This window comes from Ptychodera flava, chromosome 1 (assembly GCF_041260155.1).
Source record: "Ptychodera flava strain L36383 chromosome 1, AS_Pfla_20210202, whole genome shotgun sequence".
Classification (NCBI taxonomy): domain Eukaryota; kingdom Metazoa; phylum Hemichordata; class Enteropneusta; family Ptychoderidae; genus Ptychodera; species Ptychodera flava.
In genome coordinates this window covers 12,474,038-12,497,863 of record NC_091928.1, presented here as the reverse complement: position 1 = coordinate 12,497,863, position 23,826 = coordinate 12,474,038, and the positions used below count along the sequence as shown (strand labels likewise).

Below are 23,826 nucleotides of genomic sequence, written 5' to 3'. Positions count from 1 at the left end.
TATTTTTCGCAAGTGCTATGTACGATAGAAAAGATAACGAGGCCACTTTGCTTGCTTTATGCTGCGTCCTTCTTTGAAGTCCCATTGTATATCTTTCACAACATAAAGTATATTACCAAGACAACTATTGTCTTACAAATTTTGACCTAGTGTTATTGGATTAGGATTGGTATGATTGCGATTATTTCACTTTTTATCCATGTCTGATTTACTCTCTCGCAAGAACTTCCCAAATCGTACTAATAGTCGGCTATAACACGCGCGCTTGTTCGTTACGTTGGGAAGAAGATTCGCAGTCCTACACTATCAAGCACAAAACTACTACATACCACTATGACTCAGAATGATATCTGATTTGCTAAGTTGATAAGATCTCAGGATTCCGAGAAATTATGTCATCCGATTGTAAGTCGAGTATTAGCAGAGACTATGTACAGAAGCTCTCATGGACTTTTGCGTTCTTTTTCTTTCTCATTACTTTTACAACAAAAATGTGTAGATACGTGTTCTGATGAGGCACATTTCAAATAAGAGATATAATAGCATCTAGAATAAAGTAGATTTCGATGACAGTTTATCACAAAGTGCATGCCAGTAAGTTACCTTTGCTTCAATTGAACTAAGTATATTACCAACAGGATTGAACATGCCATAAAAAGAGGCTGCGCTAAAGGATTATCCACTCACACGACGCTTTATAACCTCGCGTATGTGATTTTATTATTCATCAACCACCAAATATACAAACAAAGCTCATACCACATTCTCCATGTTAAAACAGTTTTTAATTTACGTAACTTATTTCTCTAGTACATGTTAAAATAATTATAACTAAAAAGACAGTTTCGATGTCCCAAACACATAATGATCGGTCTAAGCTATGTCCATAGTGTACGTACGGCGCTTCACTACAACAACAGTGGGCTGCAAGAGACAAGATTGGACAATATCAGACATCAGAATTATGGGATTATTGACCATGGAATCAAGACAGTCTACTCGATATCTATGTATCTTCCTTTTCCTAACAAGCTTTGATTTTATCAGGCAACGACAAACTTACTAGGAATCTCACAGATGAATCCCTTTGGCCGAACATTGCAGTATTCATCGTCCCATTTTCCGTTATGTCCGAATCTGTACCTAAAAGCAACAAACCAGTAACAAAATAAGTATTTTACAACAACCGCGTAAATATCCTAATAAACAATATATTTCAAATGTCATCCTCAAGAAACCGAGATCTCTTATGACATTGTTATACAAAAAAATTTAAATAGGAATAGACAACCTAGGTGGTAATCAACATGAATAGAGACTGAAATATTAATGCGCCGCTGATTCCTTGAAAAACATTTATGAGTCTTTAGGGATTTGATTTGATTCATGTGCAACGCGGTGTAAATCGTTGACATTCTTTATTCTAAACTGTAGAGTCCACAAACATAGACTTACCTGACCACATGTAGTAAGATTCATTAATTTAATCAGGCATTTAAAATGCCTTTGATTTCGCGATTATATATTTCATTGACAATTTGTAAAATTCAACATACTGAATATCACGATAACTGTAGATATACAACTTACCAAAGCTGGACACAGTCTTGTCCCTCTTTATCTCTATTGGTGTTGTTGTTGGGTTCCCTGGGAGCCCAGTTTGTGAAACCTCTGCGACAGATCGGGGTTCCATTGCTCCAAACAAATTTATTTTCTCTTTTAGCATCGCCGAGACCAACAAAGAACCCGTATGATGGCTTGTTGATGCAAGGAGGACCATCGAGATGATTATGGAGATGAAGTCCCTTACCAAAGAGTCGATTTGTGCATCAACTAAGTTAGCAAGGGTACCTCCTTGTGCAGCACATTGACCCTCAGCATACTCATAGTAGGTCACCCCATGAGAGTTGGCATCTGCAGGCATTTCACAATGCACCTCGTACCTCTTACAAAAACAGAGTTATGCTGCAAAGGAATCATAGATATCAAATATAAAAATGAAACACAATGCATTTGGTGCACTATAATGCGCCTTATATATATATATATGACATCAAAACGAAATGAAAGATCATTACATCTGTCCTCGATGGGATGATTGTTCAAGTCCCCTTTGGAATTAAAATTGTCTGTTTTACAGTCATTTATGAGGCAATATAAGAGAGTTTCCTCCCACCTAGTATGCTATGACCACATTACAAGAAGTTGCGTAACTCGAGAAAACTGTATGTTTCGCCTCTGATAACTTACAAATCATTTTAACAAGCATTCAGTTCCTGACACTGAGAATGCATATTTCTGAGAGGATAAATAACCAAAGGCATCTGCACTACACTGAATATTTGTACTTTAATTTCACAGTCATGATACGTTTTGCCAGGATGACCTATTAATGTACGAATTACGTACGCAATTGTCTGACAGTTAGTACATTTCTTGCATTCAGAGCTTGTATGGACATTTTATATACGGAGAAAAACAAATACCTGCATATTCAAGGCAGTTCCATTTTTGTGATAGTTTATAGAACAACTGATTTCAAGAAAGAACGCTTAACATACTCGCACATCTCAAACAAGTATCCATTTTGTAAATTACAATCTTGTTTCTCACTATTATGGAAAACTTTCAGTCAAGTACTTACGTACGCAATCGTCTTTCCACCACTGATTGATTTCCCGAGGGAATTTCAGAGAAAAATGAGAAGTAGTTTAGCAGTTTTATGTGATACATTCCTCTTTCGAAAAGAGCATTCGTATACCATAATCCCCCAAGGATTCCGAAATATATTGTATATCGATCGTTTGATTGAACGTGTCCAACACGCTGCATTTCGGTACATTTAAAAAGAATAATAGTTTGGCATATTTGAATCATACTTCAATATCTCAAGTACTACAACAATGAATATTCTACCGGTTGTGCTCCGACAAAACAGACGCCAGAAAGTAGGATGACAATTGGCAGGATATCCATTTTTGGTCTGAAAATTCGAACAAAATCATGTTTTAAGATATCTTTTCAATTACTATATACGACACATCTTAAACGCCCAAAGATTTCAATAGGGTTTGTATGATATAAAAACATGAATATGGACGGTAATAGTTTCATGAATGTTGGAATAATGTGGGAAATGGAATATGTTTCAGGTTAGTAGTGAAAAGTGGTTGCCCATTGCCGCTTCACAAGGACTGTAAAGTAGAGTGGAGCACAAGGCGGTTTCTTGCATAATGGATGAGGGAGACAAGCGTTTTTTCTTACCTGGTAAGCTTGTTCCAGACGTGGTTCCTTCTTGATGAATGGCATTTTAGCGGCAAAAGAACGCATTTTGTTGAGAATGTTGAATCGGGGGTATCCATCTTCTTCCTTCCACTTTTTGTATCTAAAATGTCTTACAATTCGATAAATTTAATTGTGCACAGGATATGTCCCCCTGCAACACTTTCGCTGACACGAAATAATTTCATTTGATGGAAAAAGATATGATTCAATATGGTGATAATCGGATATTCTGTCATATTAGTGGGATTCATTAAACTTTGAGAAATTTCAATTAAAAATATACGACAAGTGAGAACATGTGTATGTTGGAAAGCCAGAAGGATCCAGAAAGAAAAATTTTGTCAGCAAAATTTTGGATTAAGGATTAAGCAATGAGACACCTGGTTCTTTTATATGATCCATCTACCAGCTCTTCGGACAGCGAGAAATGTGGAGATTTTTTTTATGCAAATTATTCAAACAAGCGTGGAAACAAATGCATTTTTGCGCTAATCCATGAAGCACTGCTTTGAAAAGTTGGCGGTGTGATCAAAAGAGTAATCTGATTGATGACATCTGCCCGTGGAGAAAATATGACCCTGGATATTAAATACCAAGAAATCAAAATAGCCTGTGACCCTTGACCCGACGACGATAGTAGTATTGATGTTGTGGCATCAACACAATTCACACAAGTTGTTGAAAAGATTTGAACAGTTTTATAAGACGAAGAATTTTCGTGAATGTAAATTGTAAGTGAAACTTTGTGAATAATAAATAAGAAAACTCCGTAGTAGTTTTGAAGATTAAATTATAATATATTTTCGTTGGAGTACATACTTTTAAAAACACAATGGATTCTGATACTGAAACACTATAATATTCAGTCATTGGAAATTATTACTGGCTGAAGTCATGTCTTTGCAAATTTATTAATATTTTTCATCAAAAGATCCACCAGAAAGTACTCATTCAAGCCATTATTTGAAATATATTTCATAATAAATGGCTTGAATAAGTTTAATTGCCCTGAGTGCGAAAATATTTTTAATAAAAAATATGCAAGACATTTCACAAGACATCCGGTGAGTTCAGCTACGGTTAATCATTATGCACGAGACAAATATACAAATCATCACGTTCTCGAAAGGGTTCATGTTCGAACATGGTGATTCTTTACAAACAGAAAATAGCAAAGTCATGTGCATGTGATTATATGTGACTTGAGTCGCTAATTTTATAAGCTCATCGTGCCTGACGGAAAAATTTGAAGTTTGAATCTTTGGCGAAAAAAGTTTATTTTCAATTATTTTGACAAAGGTCGAAACACAAGAACACTATGTTAGTCATTGAACGTGTGACGGTGAATCGGGAATAAATGAAAACACACGAAAGACCTCCAAAAAGTAGTTAAAAATTTGGCAGTGTTTCTGCCGTCTGTTTTGTGAGCACCTTCGTCAATTCTATATTATTTTACAGTTTTAGTTCTTGAATTTTAGTGGATTGGATGTGTATACGAGTTATACTCTGAAGGGTGGTCATAGAGTTCTATCCGTTCATATGAGGAGATTTCAACAATTTCCCATATTGACTTGCACTATCATTATATACTTATTATAATATTATAATTAAGCAATAACCCCCGCCGCAGGAGGGTATACACGAGATTTTGGTATAATGCGCGACATATAGCACGAGCCGAGTGCTATATGGAGCGAATTGTACCAAAATCGAGTGTATACCCGACTGCGAAGAGGGTTATTGCTATTATATTATATCAACTTGCGTGTATTTGTTGTCTTACTTGGGTATTTTCATCGCGTTAAATGCAGAAAACGGACGTCTGAGAGATCGAACGTCGGAAATTCTGCGCCCGAGACCGAGCATTTTATAAGTTGGGATTCCGTACAGGCACACAGTATCCTACGATAAATACGCATTACGTCCATATCGACATTGCATTTATTCTCATGCAACAAGAACGATACTTGTCAAAAATACCTGCTCACTCACACAGAAAATGGGTCAAGAGTTCAAATCAAAAGAAAAAGTAACAATTTTTTTCGGAAATTTACATTTAAGAACAATAGTCCTGGCTTTTTTGGCATACTAAAAATAGATTTGTCTCATTCTGTACCGCATACCGTCGCGACATTCAGTGGTGGCACAGTGAAATTACATGATTTTTGATGGATAATTTGGACGTTAATGTACCAGAAAACAAGTAGTTTTAAAATAATCCAGACTTGCGATAACTGCAACTGTGATGAACAGTTGTACAGATTCTGAGTGTGTTGCCCGATGCAGGGAGAGCTGGACGCTGACACTGCTCGTTGCATTTGATGTCAAATATCGTCGCAGTCGCCAGGAGTCATCCCATTGTTATTTTGAACTTCTTGGTCTACATCGTAGGACATCCAGGGCTCCCGCTACCCGATCGCCAATTAGCCAAATGCGAAAGAAAGTTTAAAATGGCTACAAAAATTCCAGTTTGGCGAACATAGTGGCTAATGAATTTTTCCTGCCCAGGTGCCACCTCAATAAAAAACTACAGCTAACAATAAAAAGTTGTAAGATGTTGAAACAGTTTACTCTCCTTCCTACAAAGTTGCAATGTATTGAAACAGTTTACTCTCCTTTCTACAAAGTTACAAGTTCCCTGGTACGTGGAGCAGACATTGTTGCTGTTCCGTCTGTGGTACAGAGGCTTTGTTTTGCCTCCGTGAGTCCCGTTCGTCCTTCAGTCTATCTAGAAGTTTTACCTACTTTGCTAGAATCAAAATTTGGCCTGCAACTACTCAGTTTGATAGTAAAAACCGTAATTTAAAAGGGAAATTTCACAAACGGAGCAATAATACAAAGGAAGAGGAGAAAAACTGAGGTTTTCTGAAAGGTCAAGTCTAGGTCATCTCATCATGTGATGTCATGCATGAAGACCCTTTAAGTGTACAATTATGGTTCAAAAGAGCCACCTAGGGTGGGTCAATAGGTAAAAAGTATTTTTGGTGTCTTCCACATTAAATGGCATTCAGCTTGACTGTCAGTTGTAAATTAAATTTATTAAGAGTCATTGCAAATGGATATTGTAAACAGTAATTGCAGTAAGCATATCCATTGTCAAATCATCACATTTGTGAATTGCAATTTTGCATGTAAACATTAAAGCAATTATAACAATTCATTAAAATTGTTAATTCGGTCTATTTCAAACTGCTATAACTTATACAAGAAATTATGTGATTCTGAATTATTTTAATATTTTTGCAGATTCGACCAGTTTAATGATGTAGAAGTAAACATCACCAGACATTTCTTTATGATATCAAAATATCAAGTGAAAATATATCTGTGTTAAAATGTTATCATAATCATTAAAACAATGTATACTCTCAAGCAGTGAGTAATTTAAATGAACATATATCATTGTGTCTTGTTTTACAAGAGTTGTGTTTGGCCAAAACCTTTGATCTCAAGAAAAATACTCATACTCAAAATGCTATTTAGCCTGCCTGATCACAACTGTGACATACAAGTAACACCGGGGCCAATTGTATCTACACTACCAGTGTGCTACTAAATGCTTTCTCCTGCACCATTTTTTTTATTCTTGTGGCTAAAACATTTTGGTTATGGAAGACTGCATAAATTTGCCGCATGAGAGGCTTGTAGCTTATGACAAGCTATCATACTGTGAACACTAAATGAATGCCGTAGAAATGTTCTGTACCTGTTGTAAAATACACTTCACTTTGCTACCAGATTTTTAGAATTCAATTGATACCTCATTTTATTTCTGGTGGTAAAAGTTTACCATCTGAAATGAAAAAGTATTTCTATCCTGGAAATGTCATAAAAACACAGATTATTCAATACAAACTGAACAAATGTTTCTTTAATGTAAAAACTATCAGGAACATCATACAAAACATCTCGATTTGTAAAATTAGGAACTCCTGAATGCGGAGAAAGCTGTAATTGCCACGCTTAATTGAGATCATAAAGTGGCTAAAAGTTGCTCAAAGTGGCTACAAGATTTTTGATTTGGCTAATCAGTTGGCTAATCATTTTGGTGACTTAGAGGGAGCCCTGACATCCCGATCTGTTATAGCCCAAACTTTGGTAAATAATATCTGACATACCGTTACTGTGAGGAAGTGTCAATTTATTTGTGTATGAACGAATACTATCTTCATTTTTAGAGCGGTACTAGGATATATCGCGTCTCGACTCCTGCAAAGTGCACGGTGCGCTGTCGCCCTAATATTTGTGTGCATCATACCCCAAACGTGCTGCTTCAGAGATGTCTTTCATCATCGATCCCAACTTATTGACACCAAGAGGTGAGTAACAGACCAACACTTTATCTGTGTATCAAAATTCGGTCTTCGGTCTTTGAAACAAAGTGGACTGTTTCGGTCTTTCTCGAGGGTCTATGGTTTAGATAGGTACGTTCAAATGCACCGACCGGGCAATTTTCGAAAATGCTGGTTTAGGGGCCCGTTTTAGCACTGCTATCAGTGCTAAAACAGTATTTTAGCATCGGTTGAATGAGCTCTCGTCCAATCAGAATGGCGCATGGTAGCATGATATAATATAATATAAAATAAACGAACCTAGTGAAATGGTCACTCTAGAAATCGTATCAAGAGCAGAATGACAATAGTGATGATGATTTTAGAGTAGTATACATAGTTTCAAGTCTGCAGAACTCGTACTATAGGGCAACAGGAGCCAGATTCGAAATAAATTCAGAATTAATTGAGAGTATATGTGTTTAAATGACGGGAAGACTTCTTTTTATCGATTTCTCTTTCAGACAACAGAAAACATCTGTGTAATGCCTCTACATTAAATAATATGTTTGAAATGTCGATGGTTAAGGAGAGTAGGTGATGTGTCTGGAACAATCCTAACGACGATCGTTCAGATATTGAAGAGGACGACTCGAAATAATGAATGGTAGAGATACACTTATGAGGGCTGTATAATTCACAAATGTTAAAAGCAATATCATATTGTCAATGTTGGTTCTGGCAGACGAATATCATGCCTTGTTTCTGTCTGGTAGCTCTGGTCAATTTTCATTAACTGGTGGTTTTAATTGTACAAAGTAAGATTGAATCCATGACCTGAAGTTTATTGTACAGCATGTGAACCAATGACGTAAAGTTTATTGTACAGCGTGAATCGGTTCGACGATAGCGATTTGTTAGACGTTTCTAGGTGGTCCCATCCCATAATCTTCATAATTAGCCTGAAAAACAATATACATACTGCGTTTTCGTTGGCTTACTTGTTTCACTTGCAATTTCGAGTTATACCTCGCAAGTTCTTAATCATCAATCCTAGTTTAATCACCATTATCTGCTGTTATTATTACTCCACTCCGAAGTCCATCAGATGATCTGTGCCGTTTCGGCATTTACGCTGCGTTCACAATTAACAGCGCCGGGGGAGGGAGTTGAGGAAACGTGATTGAAATCGTATTGTTTTCGAGGTCCCCCTGAATACCCTACAAATAGTTCAAGTCTCCCCCGTGTATATGTTCAATTCTTTTCAAGCCCCTCCCCCTAATTATCATATAGCAACAAATTTATTTATCATCAAAACAAAGTAAAAATGAACATGATTTGGGCAGTGCTGAGAGCAGATGTTCGACACTACCTTTAAGTAGCAGTTCGTAGAGCCACATTCCTAAGACAAATTTTTAAATTGATTTATTTTTAAACGCTTTTTTGGATTTACCAGTCTAATTCAACTTGATTTAATCCAACTTTTGCCACGTCAGTGGCACCTGCTCAAGAGCACACAAAATGACGATCATGAGACAGTATGCAAATTGTGAATTCCTGGCTACATTTTGCCAAATTGTGAAACACAAGCACAGTGACCTACCAAAAATAGTTTTTTCAAAAGTACGAGACATATATGACTTAGAAGTTGCTCAAAATTTCAATACTGGAAGTTTGAAATATTCCCTAAAATAAACGTTTTAATCTCTGAAATGTTTGCTTTAATAATGACAAAAAATTGGTAAAATATAAATAATGCCATTCAGTCAAACAGTATTTCATTTAAAGTACAGTTTTTGCTGTTCAAAGTTTTACTTTTGTGTTATTTTGCGATGAGAATGTGAAAATTTAGAGAGTCAAGCTTGGTGACCCCATCTTTTTACCTTAAAATGTGACTATTCTCATATGCCAGAATTGAAAAATCCCTGATAATTTCCAAGCGTTCTCTTCTTTCATATCTTAATATATGTTGCTCTCTGGTCTGATCTTGTGTATAAGTGTATTTCACTGTCATAACGAACGTTATTTTACCCAAACTCTTCTTCAACTACATGAGAGTCAGAGCTATCACTCTCAATGTCGATATGCAGTGACAGTGGAATTGCAGTAGCAAGGCAGTAACTGTATTAACTTTGATAATTTTGACAATATTTTTGTTCAGTTTATACAACTGATATGAGTTCTTGTACTACTCCCCACAGCATGTTGAACTGTCCAGTATACAGCTTGCCAACACATCCTGTGTATATGTACATACGTGCATTTGTATCATTCACAAATGGCGTTCAATCTGGACTCTAATTCAATTATCATCCAATACGTCTTTATATATACAGGCTTCGTCGACAAAGTGAATATTGTGTATTTCACCATACTGTAGGGAGACAGCAAGAAACTGTATTAGATATATTGCATAGAAATATTGAAGAATTATCAACAGCTGAAGCTTCTGCTCTGTTACTATGCCCACTTGTTTGGTTCTTTACGAAAAATCATACATGTTTAGATTTGCCCAGATAATAATTATGAAATGTGACAGAATGATTCTAGATTTTGTTTATTACTAACATTAAAACAATTGGATGACATTAAAATGTTATTCATTCTTTATTAAATTACCTTCCAAACATTGGAATTGGATAAATAAAAGTAAAGGGGAACAAAAGAGTTTTAAGCACACTTATAGCCAGTACCATACTTTCTAGTTCCCCCCCTACTACCCCAAAATTTTCTAATCCCCCTGAATAACTCCAGTCCCCCTCACAATTTTTTGTGAACGCAGCCTTCTATTAGCCCCTCTCTTTGGTTAAATTATTCATTATCCGCGTTTGCCTTTTTATCTAGCGACATTTACTTAATCGTAGTTGCCTTCTGTAATAATAAATTCATTTATTTCTGATTTATTGCTTTGATTTGATCCTCGATGTTGCTTTGTACATATTTTTTATGATTGGTCCACGGATAAGTCTAGTCCTGATGGTCCTCACCTTAAACACTTCGAGAAAAGTCAATTTAATATTGTTACAATTTTGTTGTTCGTTTTTGTCTCCGTTCACTGGTGGAGTGGTAAACCAAAATGACGTATTTTGAGAAGTATGACGGATTTCACCGTCCAATAATGTACAGCGGACCTTCGAATATCTTCAATGTTATCCAGCATTTATAAATCATCAGTACCATGCTAATATCGGCTTGCATGTTATTTGTTGTAATTTGTATATTTTATTCCTATTCACCTGTCTTTTCTCATTTATGTTTCACACCTTTTAACCCTTTGAGCACCAAAGTCAATTTTTATCGCCTTTTAGATTTTGCTAAGAATTTGATAAAAATGTCTACCCAGTGAAATGTTATATAGATTTGGTCAAACATTATCACAACAATTTCAGGAAATTTCAGAAAATTCATAAACGTTTATGAAATGTAGCACCAAAATTTTGGTGGGAAAAATTACAGCACTCAAAGGGTTACTGTACGCATAAACATATAAATGTTTGATTTAGAGTAGACCCGTACGTCGCTGTATTGCTTGTAAGAGTAGCGGCCTCTACAGGTTACCATATATGATCCGATGCTTTTATGTGTGACTTTGCTGGGGACAGGCTTTTCTAGGACATGTAAATGTATTAAAAAATCATTCCTTGACTAGCAGGTAAATTTTGAAGTCCTCTCTTCAGCTAGTGTTACTTCTAATTGCTTGCCTTGATGAACATAACCTTTAATGAGAGAGGTATGTTAAGATCAGTTTCGATGTAAAACTACCAATTTATTTTCTACTGATTGTCTGTCGCTATTTTCCCTGTTTTTGATGCTATCGCCAACCTGTTAAGAGTCTTTCTTTTGGCTCAGTAAACGTGCAAACTAAGATGCAATACGAAAACAGGTATATTGAAACTAGATGAAGAGTATGAATTATCTGCTAGGAACCTCAGACAGTTGAATCAGGTATGTTATGATGTACATTTCTTTCAATTTTTAAGTGCGATCAAGATGATGGGAAGAAGAAAATGTATAGATAATAACCACATGAATGATCACAGGGCAGCTGTTCAACTAATAGAGGTGAACGGTTGTTCTATGCCATATATCGTACAAGCTGATAAATTTCATTTTTCGCAAGTGCTATATGTACGATAGAAAAGATAACGAGGCCACTATGCTTGCCACAGGCAGAGAAAATCGGTCCTTCTTTAAAGTTCCATTGTATATCTTTCACAACTTAAAGTATATTACCAAGTTTCATTTTTTATCCATGTCTGATTTACCCTCTCGCAAGAACTTCCCAAACCGTACTAATGGTCGGCTTAAATACGCGCGCTTGTTCGTTACGTTGGGAAGAAGATTCGCAGTCCTACTACATACCACTATCACTCACAATGATATCTGATTTGCTAAGTCTGAATGCAATAAGATCTCAGGATTCCGAGAAATTATGTCATCCGATTGTAAGTCGAGTATTAGCAGAGACTATGTACAGAAGCTCTCATGGACTTTTGCGTTCTTTTTCTGTCTCATTACTTTTACGACAAAAATGTGTAGATACGTGTTCTGATGAGGCGCATTTCAAATAAGAGATATAATAGCATCTAGAATAAAGTAGATTTCGATGACAGTTTATCTCAAAGTACCAGTAAGTTACCTTTGCTTCAATTGAACAAAGTATATTACCAACAGGATTGAACATGCCATAAAAAGAGGCTGCGCTAAAAGATTAGCCACTCACACGACGCTTTATAACGTCGCGTATGTGATTTTATTATTCATCAACCACCAAATATACAAACAAAGCTCATACCACATTCTCCATGTTAAAAACAGTGTTTTAATTTACGTAACTTATTTCTCTAGTACAGGTTAAAATAATTATAACTAAAACGACAGTTTCGATGTCCCAAACACATAATGATCGGTCTAAGCTTTGTCCATAGTGCAGTTCATGTTTGGAAGCGCTCCTACGGCGCTTCACTGCAACAGCAGTGGGCTGCAAGAGACAAGATTGGCCAATATCAGACATCAGAATTATTGGATTATTGACCATGGAATCAAGACAGTCTAACCGATATCTATGTATCTTTGTTTTTCAAACAAGCTTCGATTTTATCAGGCAACGACAAACTTACTAGGAATCTCACAGATGAATCCCTTTGGCCGAACATTGCAGTATCATCGTCCCATTTCCCGTTATGTCCGAATCTGTACCTAAAAGCAACAAACCAGTAACAAAATAAGTATTTTAAAACAACCGTGTAAATATCCTTATAAAGAATATATTTAAAATGTCATCCTCAAGAAACCGAGATCTCTTATGACATTGTTATACAAAATGTTATATAGGCATAGACAAGCTAGGTTTACTCAACATGATTAGAGACTGAAATATTAATGCGCCGCTGATTCCTTGAAAAACATTTATGAGTCTTTAGGGCTTTGATTTGATTCATGTGCAATGTGCAGTCAATTGTTGACATTCTTTGTTCTAAACTGTAGAGTCTATAAATAAAGACTTACCTGACCACATGTAGTCAGATTCATTAACTTAATCAGGTATTTAAAATGTCTTTGATTTCGCGATTATATATTTCATTGACAATTTGTACAATGCAACATACTGAATATCACGATAACTGTAGATATACAACTTACCAAAGCTGGACACAGTCTTGTCCCTCTTTATCTCTATTGGTGTTGTTGTTGGGTTCCCTCGGAGCCCAGTTTGTGAAACCTCTGCCACAGATCGGGGTTCCATTGCTCCAAACAAATTTATTTTCTCTTTTAGCATCGCCAAGACCAATAAAGAACCCAAATGATGGCTTGTTGATGCAAGGAGGACCATCGAGACCACGATTCGATATGAAGTCCCTTACCAAAGAGTCGATTTGTGCATCAACTAAGTTAGCAAGGGTACCTCCTTGTGCAGCACATTGACCCTCAGCATACTCATAGTAGGTCACCCCATGAGAGTTGGCATCTGCAGGCATTTCACAATGCACCTCGTACCTCTTACAAAAACAGAGTGATGCTGCAAAGGAATCATATATATCAAATTTGAAATGAAGCACAATGCATTTTGGCGAACTATAATGCGCCATATATACCTATATGACAGCAAACGAAATGAAAGATCATTATGTCTGTCCTCGGTGGAATGTTTGATCCAATCCCCTTTGGTATTACAATTATCTGTTTTACAGTCACTTATGAGGCAATATAAGAGAGTTTTGCTCCCACCTCGTATGCTATGACCACATTACACGAAGTTGCGTAACTCGAGAAAACTGTATGTTACGCATCTGAAACTTACAAACATTTTAACAAGCAGTCAATTCCTGAAACCGAGAATGCATATTTCTGAGAAGATAAATAACCAAATGCATCTGCACACTGAAATTCAGTACTTTATTTTCACAGTCATGATACATTCTGCTAGGATAACCTATTAGTGTACGAATTACATACGTTATTTTCTGCCAGTTAGTAAATTTCTTGCATTCAGAGCTTGTATGGACATTTATATTACGTAGAAAAAACAAAAACCAGCATATTCAAGGCAGTGATATTTTTGTGATAGTATATAGAACCATTTGATTTCAAGAAATGACGCTTAACAAACTCGCACATCTCAAACACGTATCCATTTTGTTAATTACAGTCTTGGTTCTCACTATTATATTATGGAAATGTTCGGTCAAGTACTTACGTACGCAATCCACTTTACTCCACTGTTGTCCTTGGGAGATTTTGGAGAAAAATGAGAAGTAATTTAGCTGTTTTATGAGATATTTCCTTTTGCTATAAGAATATTCGTATACCATTATCCTCCAAGGATTCCGAAATATATTTTACATCGATTGTTTGATTGAACATGACCAACACTCTGCATTTTGTTAAAATTCAAAAGAATAATAGTTTGGCATATTTGAATCACATTACAATACCTCAATTACTAAAACAATGAATATTCTACTACCTGTGCTCCGGCAAAACAGACGCCGCAAAGTAGAATGACAATGGGTATGAGTTCCATTTTTGGTCTGAAAATTCCAACAAATTTATTCGTTAAAGTGTATTTTTTAATCAATGCAAGGGACACATAATAAACGGAAAAAGATCTAGGGTCCGTAAAATATCGAAAAAACATTAAATATCGACGGTAATATTTGGATGAATGTTGGAATAATGTTTGAAATGGAACATGCTTTAGGCAAGTAGAAATAGTGGTGTCCTTGCCGCTTCACAGGGACTGTAAAGAAGAGTGAAGGACAAGACGATTTTGTACATAGAGAATGAGAGAGACAAGAGTTTTTCCTTACCTGGTAAGCTTGTTCCAAACGTGGTTCTTCTTGATGAATAGTATTTTTAGCGGCAAAAGAACGCCTTTTATTGAGAATGTCGAATCGGGGGTATCCAGCTTCTTCCTTCCGCTTTTAGTATGTAAAATGTCTTACATTCAGATAAATTGAGCATAGGTTATGTCCCCTGCAACGCTTTTGCTGACACAACATAATTTCATATGATGGAAAAGATGTGATTCAATATGGTGATAATCGGATATTCTGTCATATTAGTGGGATTCATTAAATTTTGAGAAATTTCAAATAAATATACGACGAGAGAAAACATGTGTTTGTTGGAAAGCCAGAAGAATTCAGAAAGAAAAATTTAGTCAGCAAAATTTTGGATTAAGGATTAAGGAATTAAGGATTAAGCAATACGACACCTGGTTCTTTGATCAATCTACCAGTTCTTTGGACAGCGAGAAATGTGGATCATTTTTTATGCAAATTATTCAAACAAGCGTGGAAACAAATGCATTTTGGCGCTACTGCATGAAGCACTGCTTTGAAAAGTCGGCGGTGTGATCAAAAGAGTAATCTGATTGATGGCATCTGCCCGTGGAGAAAATATGATCCTGGATAATAAATAGCAAGAAATCAAATAGCATGTGACCCTTGACCCGACGACGATAGTAGTATTGATGTTGTGGCATCAACACAATTCACACAAGTTGTTGAAAAGATTTGAATAGTTTTATAAGACGAAGAACTTTTCGAGAATGTAAGTTGTAAGTGAATCTTTGTGAATCAGAAATAAGAAAAATCCGTTGTAGTTTTGAATATTAAATTATAGTGATATTTTCTTTGGAGTACGTACTTTAAAAAAACACAATAGATTCTGATACTGAAAAACTATAATATTCAGTCATAGAAAATTGTTACTGGCTGAAGTCATGTCTACGCAAATTTATTAATATTTTTCATCAAAAGAGCCACCAGAAAGTACTCATTCAAGCCATTATTTGAAATATATTTCATAATAAATGGCTCCATTAAGTAAAATTGCCCGTGAGAGCGAACATATTTTTAATAAAAAAATATGCAAGACATTTCACAAGACATCGGTGAGTTCAGCTACGGCTAATCATTATGCAAGAGACAATGATGCAAATCATCACGTTCTCGAAAGGGTTCATGTTCGAACATGGTGCTTCTTTACAAACAGAAAATGGCAAAGTCATGTGCATGTGATTATACGTGACTTGAGTCGCTAATTTTATAAGCTCATCGTGCCTGACGGAAAATTTGAAGTTTGAATTTTTGGCAAAAAAAGTTTATTTTCAATTATTTTGACAAAGTCCGAAACACAAGAACACTATGTTAGACATTGAACGTGTGACGGTGAATCGGGAATAAATGAAAACACACGAAATACCTCCTAAAAGTAGTTAAGGTTAAAAAAATTTTGGCAGTGTTTCTGCCGTCTGTTTTGTAAACACCTTCGTCAATTCGATATTATTTTACAGTTTTAATTCTTGAATTTTAGTGGATTTGATGTGTATACGAGTTATACTCTGAAGGGTGGTCATAGAGTTCCATCTGTTCATATGAGGAGATTTCCACAATTTCCCATATTGAGTTGCACTATCATTATATACTTATTATAATATTATAATATTAAATAAACGAACCCAGTGAAATGGTCACTCTAGAAATCGTATCCAGAGCAGAATGGCATATTGATGATGGTTTTAGAGTATTATAGATAGTTTCAAGTCTGCAGAACTCGTACTATAGGGCAACAGGAGCCAGATTCGAAATTAATTCAGAATTAATTGAGAGTATATGTGTTTAAATGACGAGAAGACTTCTTTTTCTCGATTTCTCTTTCAGACAACAGAAAACATCTGTGTAATGCCTCTACATTAAATAATATGTTTGAAATGTCGATGGTTAAGAAGAGTTTGTGATGTGTCTGGAACAACCCTAACGACGATCGTTCAGATAATGAAGAGGACGACTCGAAATAATGAATGGTAGAGATACACTTATAAGGGCTGTATGATTCACAAATGTTAAAAGCAATATCATATTTTCAATGTTGGTTCTGGCAGACGAATATCATGCCTTTTTTCTGTCTGGTAGCTCATCTCAACTTTCATTAACTAGTGGTTTTAATTGTACAAAGTAAGATTGAATTCATGACCTGAAGTTTATTGCACAGCATGTGAATCCATGACGTGAAATAAATTTTTTACTATAACCCAAACGGGATTCGAACCCCCACACACTCACGGCACCATCGCCTAGCTGCTAGGCCTCACACAAAACCAGTCGGCTACCGTGAAGTTTATTGTACAGCGTGAATCGGTACGACGATAGCGATTTGTTAGACGTTTCTAGGTGGTCCCTTCCCATAATCCTCATAATTAGCCTTAAAAACAATATACATACAGCTTTTCGTTGGCTTACTTGTTTCACTTGCAATTTCGAGTTATACCTCGCAAGTTCTTAATCATCAATCTTAATTTAATCACCATTATCTGCTGTTATTACTACTCCACTCAGAAGTCCATCAGATGATCTGTGCCGTTTCGGCATTTACGCTGCGTTCACAATTAACGGCGCCGGGGGAGGGAGTTGAGGAAACGTGATTGAAATCTTATTTTTTTCAGATCATCCTGAATACCCTACAAATAGTTCAAGTCTCCCCTGTGTATATGTTCAATTCTTTTCAAGTCCCCCCACCCCCAATTATCATAGCAACAGATTTATTTATCATGAATACAAAGTAAAAATGAACATGTTTTGGGCAGTGCTGAGAGCAGATGCTCGACACTACCTGTAAGTAGCAGTTCGTAGAGCCACATTCCTAAGGTACAGGTTTTGCTGTTCAAAGTTTTACTTTTGTGTTATTTTGCGATGAGAATGTGAAAATTTAGAAAAATCAAGCTTGGCGACCCCATCTTTTTACCTTAATATGTTACTATTATTATTTGCCAGAATTGAAAAATCCCTGATAACTTCCAAGCGTTCTCTTCTTCCATATCTTCATATATGTTGCTCTCTGGTCTGATCTTGTGTACAAGTGTATTTCACTGTCATGACGAGCGTTGTTTGACCCAAACTCTTCTTCAACTACATGAGAGTCAGAGCTATCACTGTCAATGTCAACATGCAGTGACGGTGGAATTGCAGTAGCAAGGCAGTAACTGTATTAACTTTGATAATTTTGACAATATTTTTGTTCAGTTTATACAACTGATATGAGTTCTTGTACTACTCCCCACAGCATGTTGAACTGTCCAGTATACAGCTTGCCAACACATCCTGTGTATTTGTACATACGTGCATTTGTATCATTCACAAATGGCGTTCAGTCTGGACTCTAATTCAATTATCATCCAATACGTCTTTATATATACAGGCTTCGTCGACAAAGTGAATATTGTGTATTTCACCATACTGTAGGGAGACAGCAAGAAACTGTATTAGATATATTGCATAGAAATATTGAAGAATTATCAACAGCTGAAGCTTCTGCTCTGTTACTATGCCCACTTGTTTGGTTCTTTACGAAAAATCATACATGTTTAGATTTGCCCAGATAATAGTTATGAAATGTGACAGAATGATTCTAGCTTTTGTTTATTACTAACATTAAAACAATTGGATGACATTAAAATGTTATTCATTCTTTATTGAATTACCTGCCAAACATTGGAATTGGATAAATAAAAGTAAAGGGGAACCAAAAAAGTTTCAAGCACCCTTATAGCCAGTACCATACTTTTTAGTCCCCCCTGTACTACCCCTAAAATTTTCTAATCCCCCTGAATAACTCCAGTCCCCTCACAATTTTTTTTGTGAAGGCAGCTTAGCCCCCTCTTTGGTTAAGTTAGTCATTATCCGCGTTTGCCTTTTTATCTAGCGACATTTACTTAGTCGTAGTTGCCTTCTGTAATAATGAATTCATTTATTTCTGATATCTAATTTTGCTTTGATTTGATCCTAGATGTTGCTTTGTACATATTTTTTATGATGGGTCCACGGATAAGTCTAGTCCTGATTGTCCTCACCATAAACACTTCGAGAAAAGTCAATTTAATATTGTTACAATTTTGTTGTTCGTTTTTATCTCCGTTCGCGGGTGGAGTGGTAAACAAAAATGACGTATTTTGAGAAGTATGACGGATGTCGCTGTCCAATAAATGTAAATCGGACCTTCGAATATCTTCAATGTTTTCCAGCATTTATAAATCATCAGTACCATGCTAATATCGACTTGCATGTTGTTTGCTGTAATTTGTATATTTTAGTCCCATTCACCTATCTTTTCTCATTCATGTTTCACAACTTTTGACCCTTGGAGAACCAAAGTCAATTTTTATTGCCTTTGTAACCTTGTCATGTTTTTAGATTGTTTATAAGAATTTGATAAAAATTGTCTACTCACTGAAATGTTACATAGATTTGGTCAAAATTATCATAAAAATTCAGAAAAAATTCATAAAAGTTAATGAAATGTTGCACTAAAATTTTGGTGGGAAAAATTACAGCACTCAAAGGGTTAAAATTTATCACTTTTAAACCCTGTACGCATAAACATATAAATGTTTGATTTAGAGTAGACCCGTATGTCGCTGTATTGCTTGTAAGAGTAGCGGCCTCTACAGGTTATCATATATGATCCGATGCTTTTATGTATGACTTTGCTGGGGACAAGCTTTTCTAGGACATGTAAATGTATTGAAAATTCATTTTTTTTGACTAGCAGGTAAATTTTGAAGTCCGTCCTCTCTTCAGCTAGTTTACTTCTAATTGCTTGTTTTGATGCGATCTCCAACCTGTTAAGAGTCTTTCATTTGGCTCAGTAAAACGTGCAAACTAAGAAGCAATACGAAAACAGGTATATTGAAACTAGATGAAGGGTATGAATTATCTGCTTGGAACCTCAGACAGTTGAATCAGGTATGTTTATGATGTACAGTTCTTTGAATTTTTAAGTGCGATCAAGATTATGGGAAGAAGAAAATGAAAAGAGAATAACCACATGAATGATCACAGGGCAGCTGTTCAACTAATAGAGATGTTCTGCGCCATACATCGTACAAGCTGATAAATTTTATTTTTCGCAAGTGCTATGTACGATATATAGAAAAGATCACGAGGCCACTATGCTTGCTTAAAGAGGAGACAAACTTAAAATCAACAAGAGATTCCCACAGGCAGAGAAAATCGGTCCTTCTTCAAAGTCCTATTGTATATCTTTCACAACTTAAAGTATATTACCAAGTTTGATTTTTTTGTCCATGTCTGACTTACCCTCTCGCAAGAACTTCTCAAATCGTACTAATGGTCGGCTTAAATACTCGGGCTTGTTCGTGAAGTTGGGAAAAAGATTCGCTGTCCTACACTCTCAAGCAAAAAACTTCTACATACCATTATCACCCAGAATGGTATCTGATTTGCTAAGCTTGAATGGAATAAGATCTCAGAATTCCTAGAAATTAAGTCATCCGATTGTAAGTCGAGTATTAGCAGAGACTATATGTACAGAAGATCTCATGGACTTTTGCGTTCTTTTTTCTGTCTCATTACTTTTACAATAAAAATGTGTAGAAACTTGTTCTGTTGAGGAGCATTTCAAAAAAGAGATATAATAGCATCTAGAATAAAGTAGATTTCGATGACAGTTTATCACAAAGTGCCAGCAAGTTACCTTTGCTTCAATTTAACTTAGTATATTACCAGCAGGATTAAACATGCCATAAAAAGAGGCTGCGCTGAAGAAGTACCCACTGAGACAACAGTTTACAACCTCGCGTATGTGATTTTATTCATCAACCACCAAATATACAAACAAAGCTCACACCACATTCTCCATGCTAAAACAATGCTTTAATTTACGTAACTTATTTCTCTTTTACAGGTCAAACTATAAGTATAACTAAAAAGACAGATCAGATCTCCCAAACACATAATAATCAGTCTAAGCTTTGTCCAGAGTGCAGTTCATGTTTGGAAGCGGTCCTACGGCGCTTCACTACAACAACAGTGGGCTGCAAGAGACAAGATTGGACAATATCAGACATCAGAATTATTGGATTATTGACCATGGAATCAAGACAGTCTACTCGATATCTATGTATCTTCCTTTTCCTAACAAGCTTTGATTTTATCAGGCAACGACAAACTTACTAGGAATCTCACAGATGAATCCCTTTGGCCGAACATTGCAGTATTCATCGTCCCATTTTCCGTTATGTCCGAATCTGTACCTAAAAGCAACAAACCAGTAACAAAATAAGTATTTTAAAACAACCATGTAAATATCCTTATAAAGAATATATTTAAAATGTCGTCCTCAAGAAACCGAGATCTCTTATGGCATGTAATGCAAAATGTTATATAGGCATAGACAAGCTAGGTTTACTCAACATGAATAGAGACTGAAATATTAATGCGCCGCTGATTCCTTGAAAAACATTAATGAGTCTTTAGGGCTTGATTTGATTCATGTGCAATGTGCAGTCAATTGTTGACATTCTTTGTTCTAAACTGTAGAGTCTATAAATAAAGACTTACCTGACCACATGTAGTCAGATTCATTAACTTAATCAGGTATTTAAAATGCCTTTGCTTTCGCGATTATATATTTCATTGACAATTTGTACAATGCAACATCCTGAATATCACGATAACTGTAGATAGACAACTTACCAAAGCTGGACACAGTCTTGTCCCTTTGTATCTCTATTGGTGTTGTTGTTGGGTTCCCTCGGAGCCCAGTTTGTGAAACCTTTGCGACAGATCGGGGTTCCATTGCTCCAAACAAATTTGTCTTCTCTTTTAGCATCGCCGAGACCAATAAAGAACCCATATGATGGCTTGTTGATGCAAGGAGGGCCATCGAGACCACGATTGGATATGAAGTCCCTTACTAAAGAGTCGATCTGTGCGTCAACTAAGTTAGCAAGGGTACCTCCTTGTGCAGCACATTGACCCTCAGCATACTCATAGTAGGTCACCCCATGAGAGTTGGCATCTGCAGGCATTTCACAATGCACCTCATACCTCTTACAAAAACAGAGTGATGCTGCAAAGGAATCATAGCTATCAAATATAAAAATGAAACACAATGCATTTTGGCGCACTATAATGCGCCATATATAATTATATGACAGCAAACGAAATGAAAGATCATTATGTCTGTCCTCGGTAGAATGTTTGTTCCAGTCCCCTTTGGAATTAAAATCATCTGTTTTACAGTCACTGATTAGGCAATATAAGAGAGTTTTGCTCCCACCTCTTATTCTATGACCATATTACATGAAGTTGCGTAACTCGAGCAAACTGTATGTTACGCCTCTGACAACTTACAAAACATTTTAACAAGCCGTCAGTTCATGAAACCGATAATTCATATTTCTGAGAAGATAAATAACCAAAAGCATCTGCACAACACTGAAATTCTGTACTTTATTTTCACAGTCATGATACATTTTGCTAGGATAACCTATTAGTGTACGAATTACATAGTACGCAATTGTCTGACAGTCAGTAAATTTCTTGCATTCAGAGCTTCAATGTATATTTTATATACGTAGAAAAACAAAATCCAGCATAGTAAAGGCAATTATATTTTGTGATAGTTTATAGAACCATTTGATTTCAAGAAATGACGCTCAACAAACTCGCACATCTCAAACAATTATCAGTCTTGTTTCTCACTATTATGGAAAACTTTCAGTCAAGCATACTTACCTACACAATCCACTTTACTCCACGGTTTTTTACCCTTGGGAGATTTTGGAGAAAAATGAGAAGTAATTTAGCTGTTTTATGAGATATTTCCTTTTGCTATAAAAATATTCGTATACCATTATCATCCAAGGATTCCGAAATATATTTTACATTGATTGTTTGATTGAACATGACCAACACGCTGCGTTTCGGTAAAATTCAAAAGAATAATAGTTTGGCATATTTGATTCACATTACAATACCTCAAGTACTAAAACAATGAATATTCTACTACCTGTGCTCCGACAAAACAGACGCCGCAAAGTAGAATGACAATGGGTATGAGTTCCATTTTGGGCCTGAAAATTCAAACAAAATCATTCTTTAAAATGTCTTTTAAATCAATGCAAGGGACACATAATAAACGGGAAAAGATCTAGGGTCCGTAAAATAACGAATAAACATTAATATCGACGGTAATATTTGGATGAATGTTGGAATAATGTTTGAAATGGAACATGCTTTAGGCAAGTAGAAATAATGGTTGTTCATTGCCGCTTCACAGGGACTGTAAAGAAGAGTGAAGGACAAGACGATTTCGTACATAGTGAATGAGGGAGACAAGCGTTTTTTCTTACCTGGTAAGCTTGGTCCAAACGTGGGTTTCTTCTTGGTGAATAGTATTTTTAGCGGAAAAAGAACGCCTTTTATTGAGAATGTTGAATCGGGGGTGTCCAGCTTCTTCCTTCCACTTTTGGTATCTAAAATGTCTTACATTCAGATAAATTGTGCATAAGTTATGTCCCCCTGCAACGCTTTTGCTGACACGACATAATATCATATGATGGAAAAAGATATGATTCAATATGGTGATAATCGGATATTCTGTCATATTAGTGGGATTCATAAACTTTGCGAAATTTCAATTAAATATACGACGAGTGAGAACATGTGTTTGTTGGAAAGCCAGAAGGATTCAGAAAGAAAAATTTAGTGAGCAAAATTTTCGATTAAGGATTAAGCAATTAAGGATTAAGCAATGCGACACCTGGTTTTTTTATATGATCAATCTACCAGCTCTTCGGACAGCGAGAAATGTGGAGAATTTTTTTATGCAAATTATTCAAACAAGCGTGGAAACAAATGCATTTTTGCGCTAATCCATGAAGCACTGCTTTGAAAAGTCGGCGGTGTGATCAAAAAGAGTAATCTGATTGATGACATCTGCCCGTACAGAAAATATAAAATTA

The 23,826-nt window shown here is 35.9% G+C and overlaps 2 protein-coding genes and 1 long non-coding RNA gene across 4 annotated transcripts; all 3 read right to left on the bottom strand.

Moving 5' to 3' along the window:
• Positions 1 to 1,034: 1,034 nt before the first annotated feature.
• On the bottom strand, positions 1,035 to 3,332 carry LOC139131589 (uncharacterized). 2 transcript variants are annotated; one of them, XR_011552171.1, is made up of 5 exons: positions 3,265 to 3,293; positions 2,917 to 2,983; positions 2,645 to 2,666; positions 1,591 to 1,965; positions 1,035 to 1,143 (listed from the first exon to the last, which is right to left on the bottom strand). It is a non-coding gene; the product is annotated as an uncharacterized lncRNA (long non-coding RNA). The 2 variants fall into 2 exon arrangements; XR_011552165.1 differs by lacking the exon at positions 2,917 to 2,983 and having other exon boundaries at positions 3,265 to 3,332.
• Positions 3,333 to 12,367: 9,035 nt separating this feature from the next.
• Positions 12,368 to 14,992, bottom strand: LOC139130357 (perlucin-like protein). Its single transcript, XM_070696146.1, has 6 exons — positions 14,867 to 14,992; positions 14,524 to 14,587; positions 14,254 to 14,284; positions 13,200 to 13,575; positions 12,677 to 12,755; positions 12,368 to 12,537 (listed from the first exon to the last, which is right to left on the bottom strand). The coding sequence occupies exons 2-6, from the start codon at positions 14,578 to 14,580 to the stop codon at positions 12,379 to 12,381; spliced, it is 702 nt and encodes a 233-aa protein (XP_070552247.1). The 5' UTR covers positions 14,581 to 14,587; positions 14,867 to 14,992; the 3' UTR covers positions 12,368 to 12,378.
• A 5,740-nt stretch (positions 14,993 to 20,732) lies between these two features.
• On the bottom strand, positions 20,733 to 23,231 carry LOC139130370 (perlucin-like protein). Its single transcript, XM_070696172.1, has 6 exons — positions 23,215 to 23,231; positions 22,872 to 22,935; positions 22,598 to 22,631; positions 21,554 to 21,929; positions 21,032 to 21,111; positions 20,733 to 20,892 (listed from the first exon to the last, which is right to left on the bottom strand). Exons 2-6 carry the CDS (start codon positions 22,926 to 22,928, stop codon positions 20,864 to 20,866), a joined length of 576 nt encoding a protein of 191 aa, XP_070552273.1. The 5' UTR covers positions 22,929 to 22,935; positions 23,215 to 23,231; the 3' UTR covers positions 20,733 to 20,863.
• Between the last annotated feature and the right edge of the window lie 595 nt (positions 23,232 to 23,826).

Bases quoted from the DNA above. Each gene is read 5' to 3' on its own strand.
- LOC139130370 (XM_070696172.1), bottom strand. From the start codon at position 22,928: ATGGAACTCATACCCATTGTCATTCTACTTTGCGGCGTCTGTTTTGTC. The intron at 21,930-22,597 runs GTAAGTATGCTT...ATTCCTTTGCAG, and splicing joins GAGTAAAGTGGATTGTGTAG to CATCACTCTGTTTTTGTAAG. The intron at 21,112-21,553 runs GTAAGTTGTCTA...TGTTGCTTTTAG, and splicing joins CAAGACTGTGTCCAGCTTTG to GTACAGATTCGGACATAACG.
- LOC139130357 (XM_070696146.1), bottom strand. From the start codon at position 14,580: ATGGAACTCATACCCATTGTCATTCTACTTTGCGGCGTCTGTTTTGCC. The intron at 14,285-14,523 runs GTAGTAGAATAT...AAAATCTCCCAA, and splicing joins TCTGTTTTGCCGGAGCACAG to GGACAACAGTGGAGTAAAGT. The intron at 12,538-12,676 runs GTAAGTTTGTCG...TGTCTCTTGCAG, and splicing joins ATTCATCTGTGAGATTCCTA to CCCACTGCTGTTGCAGTGAA.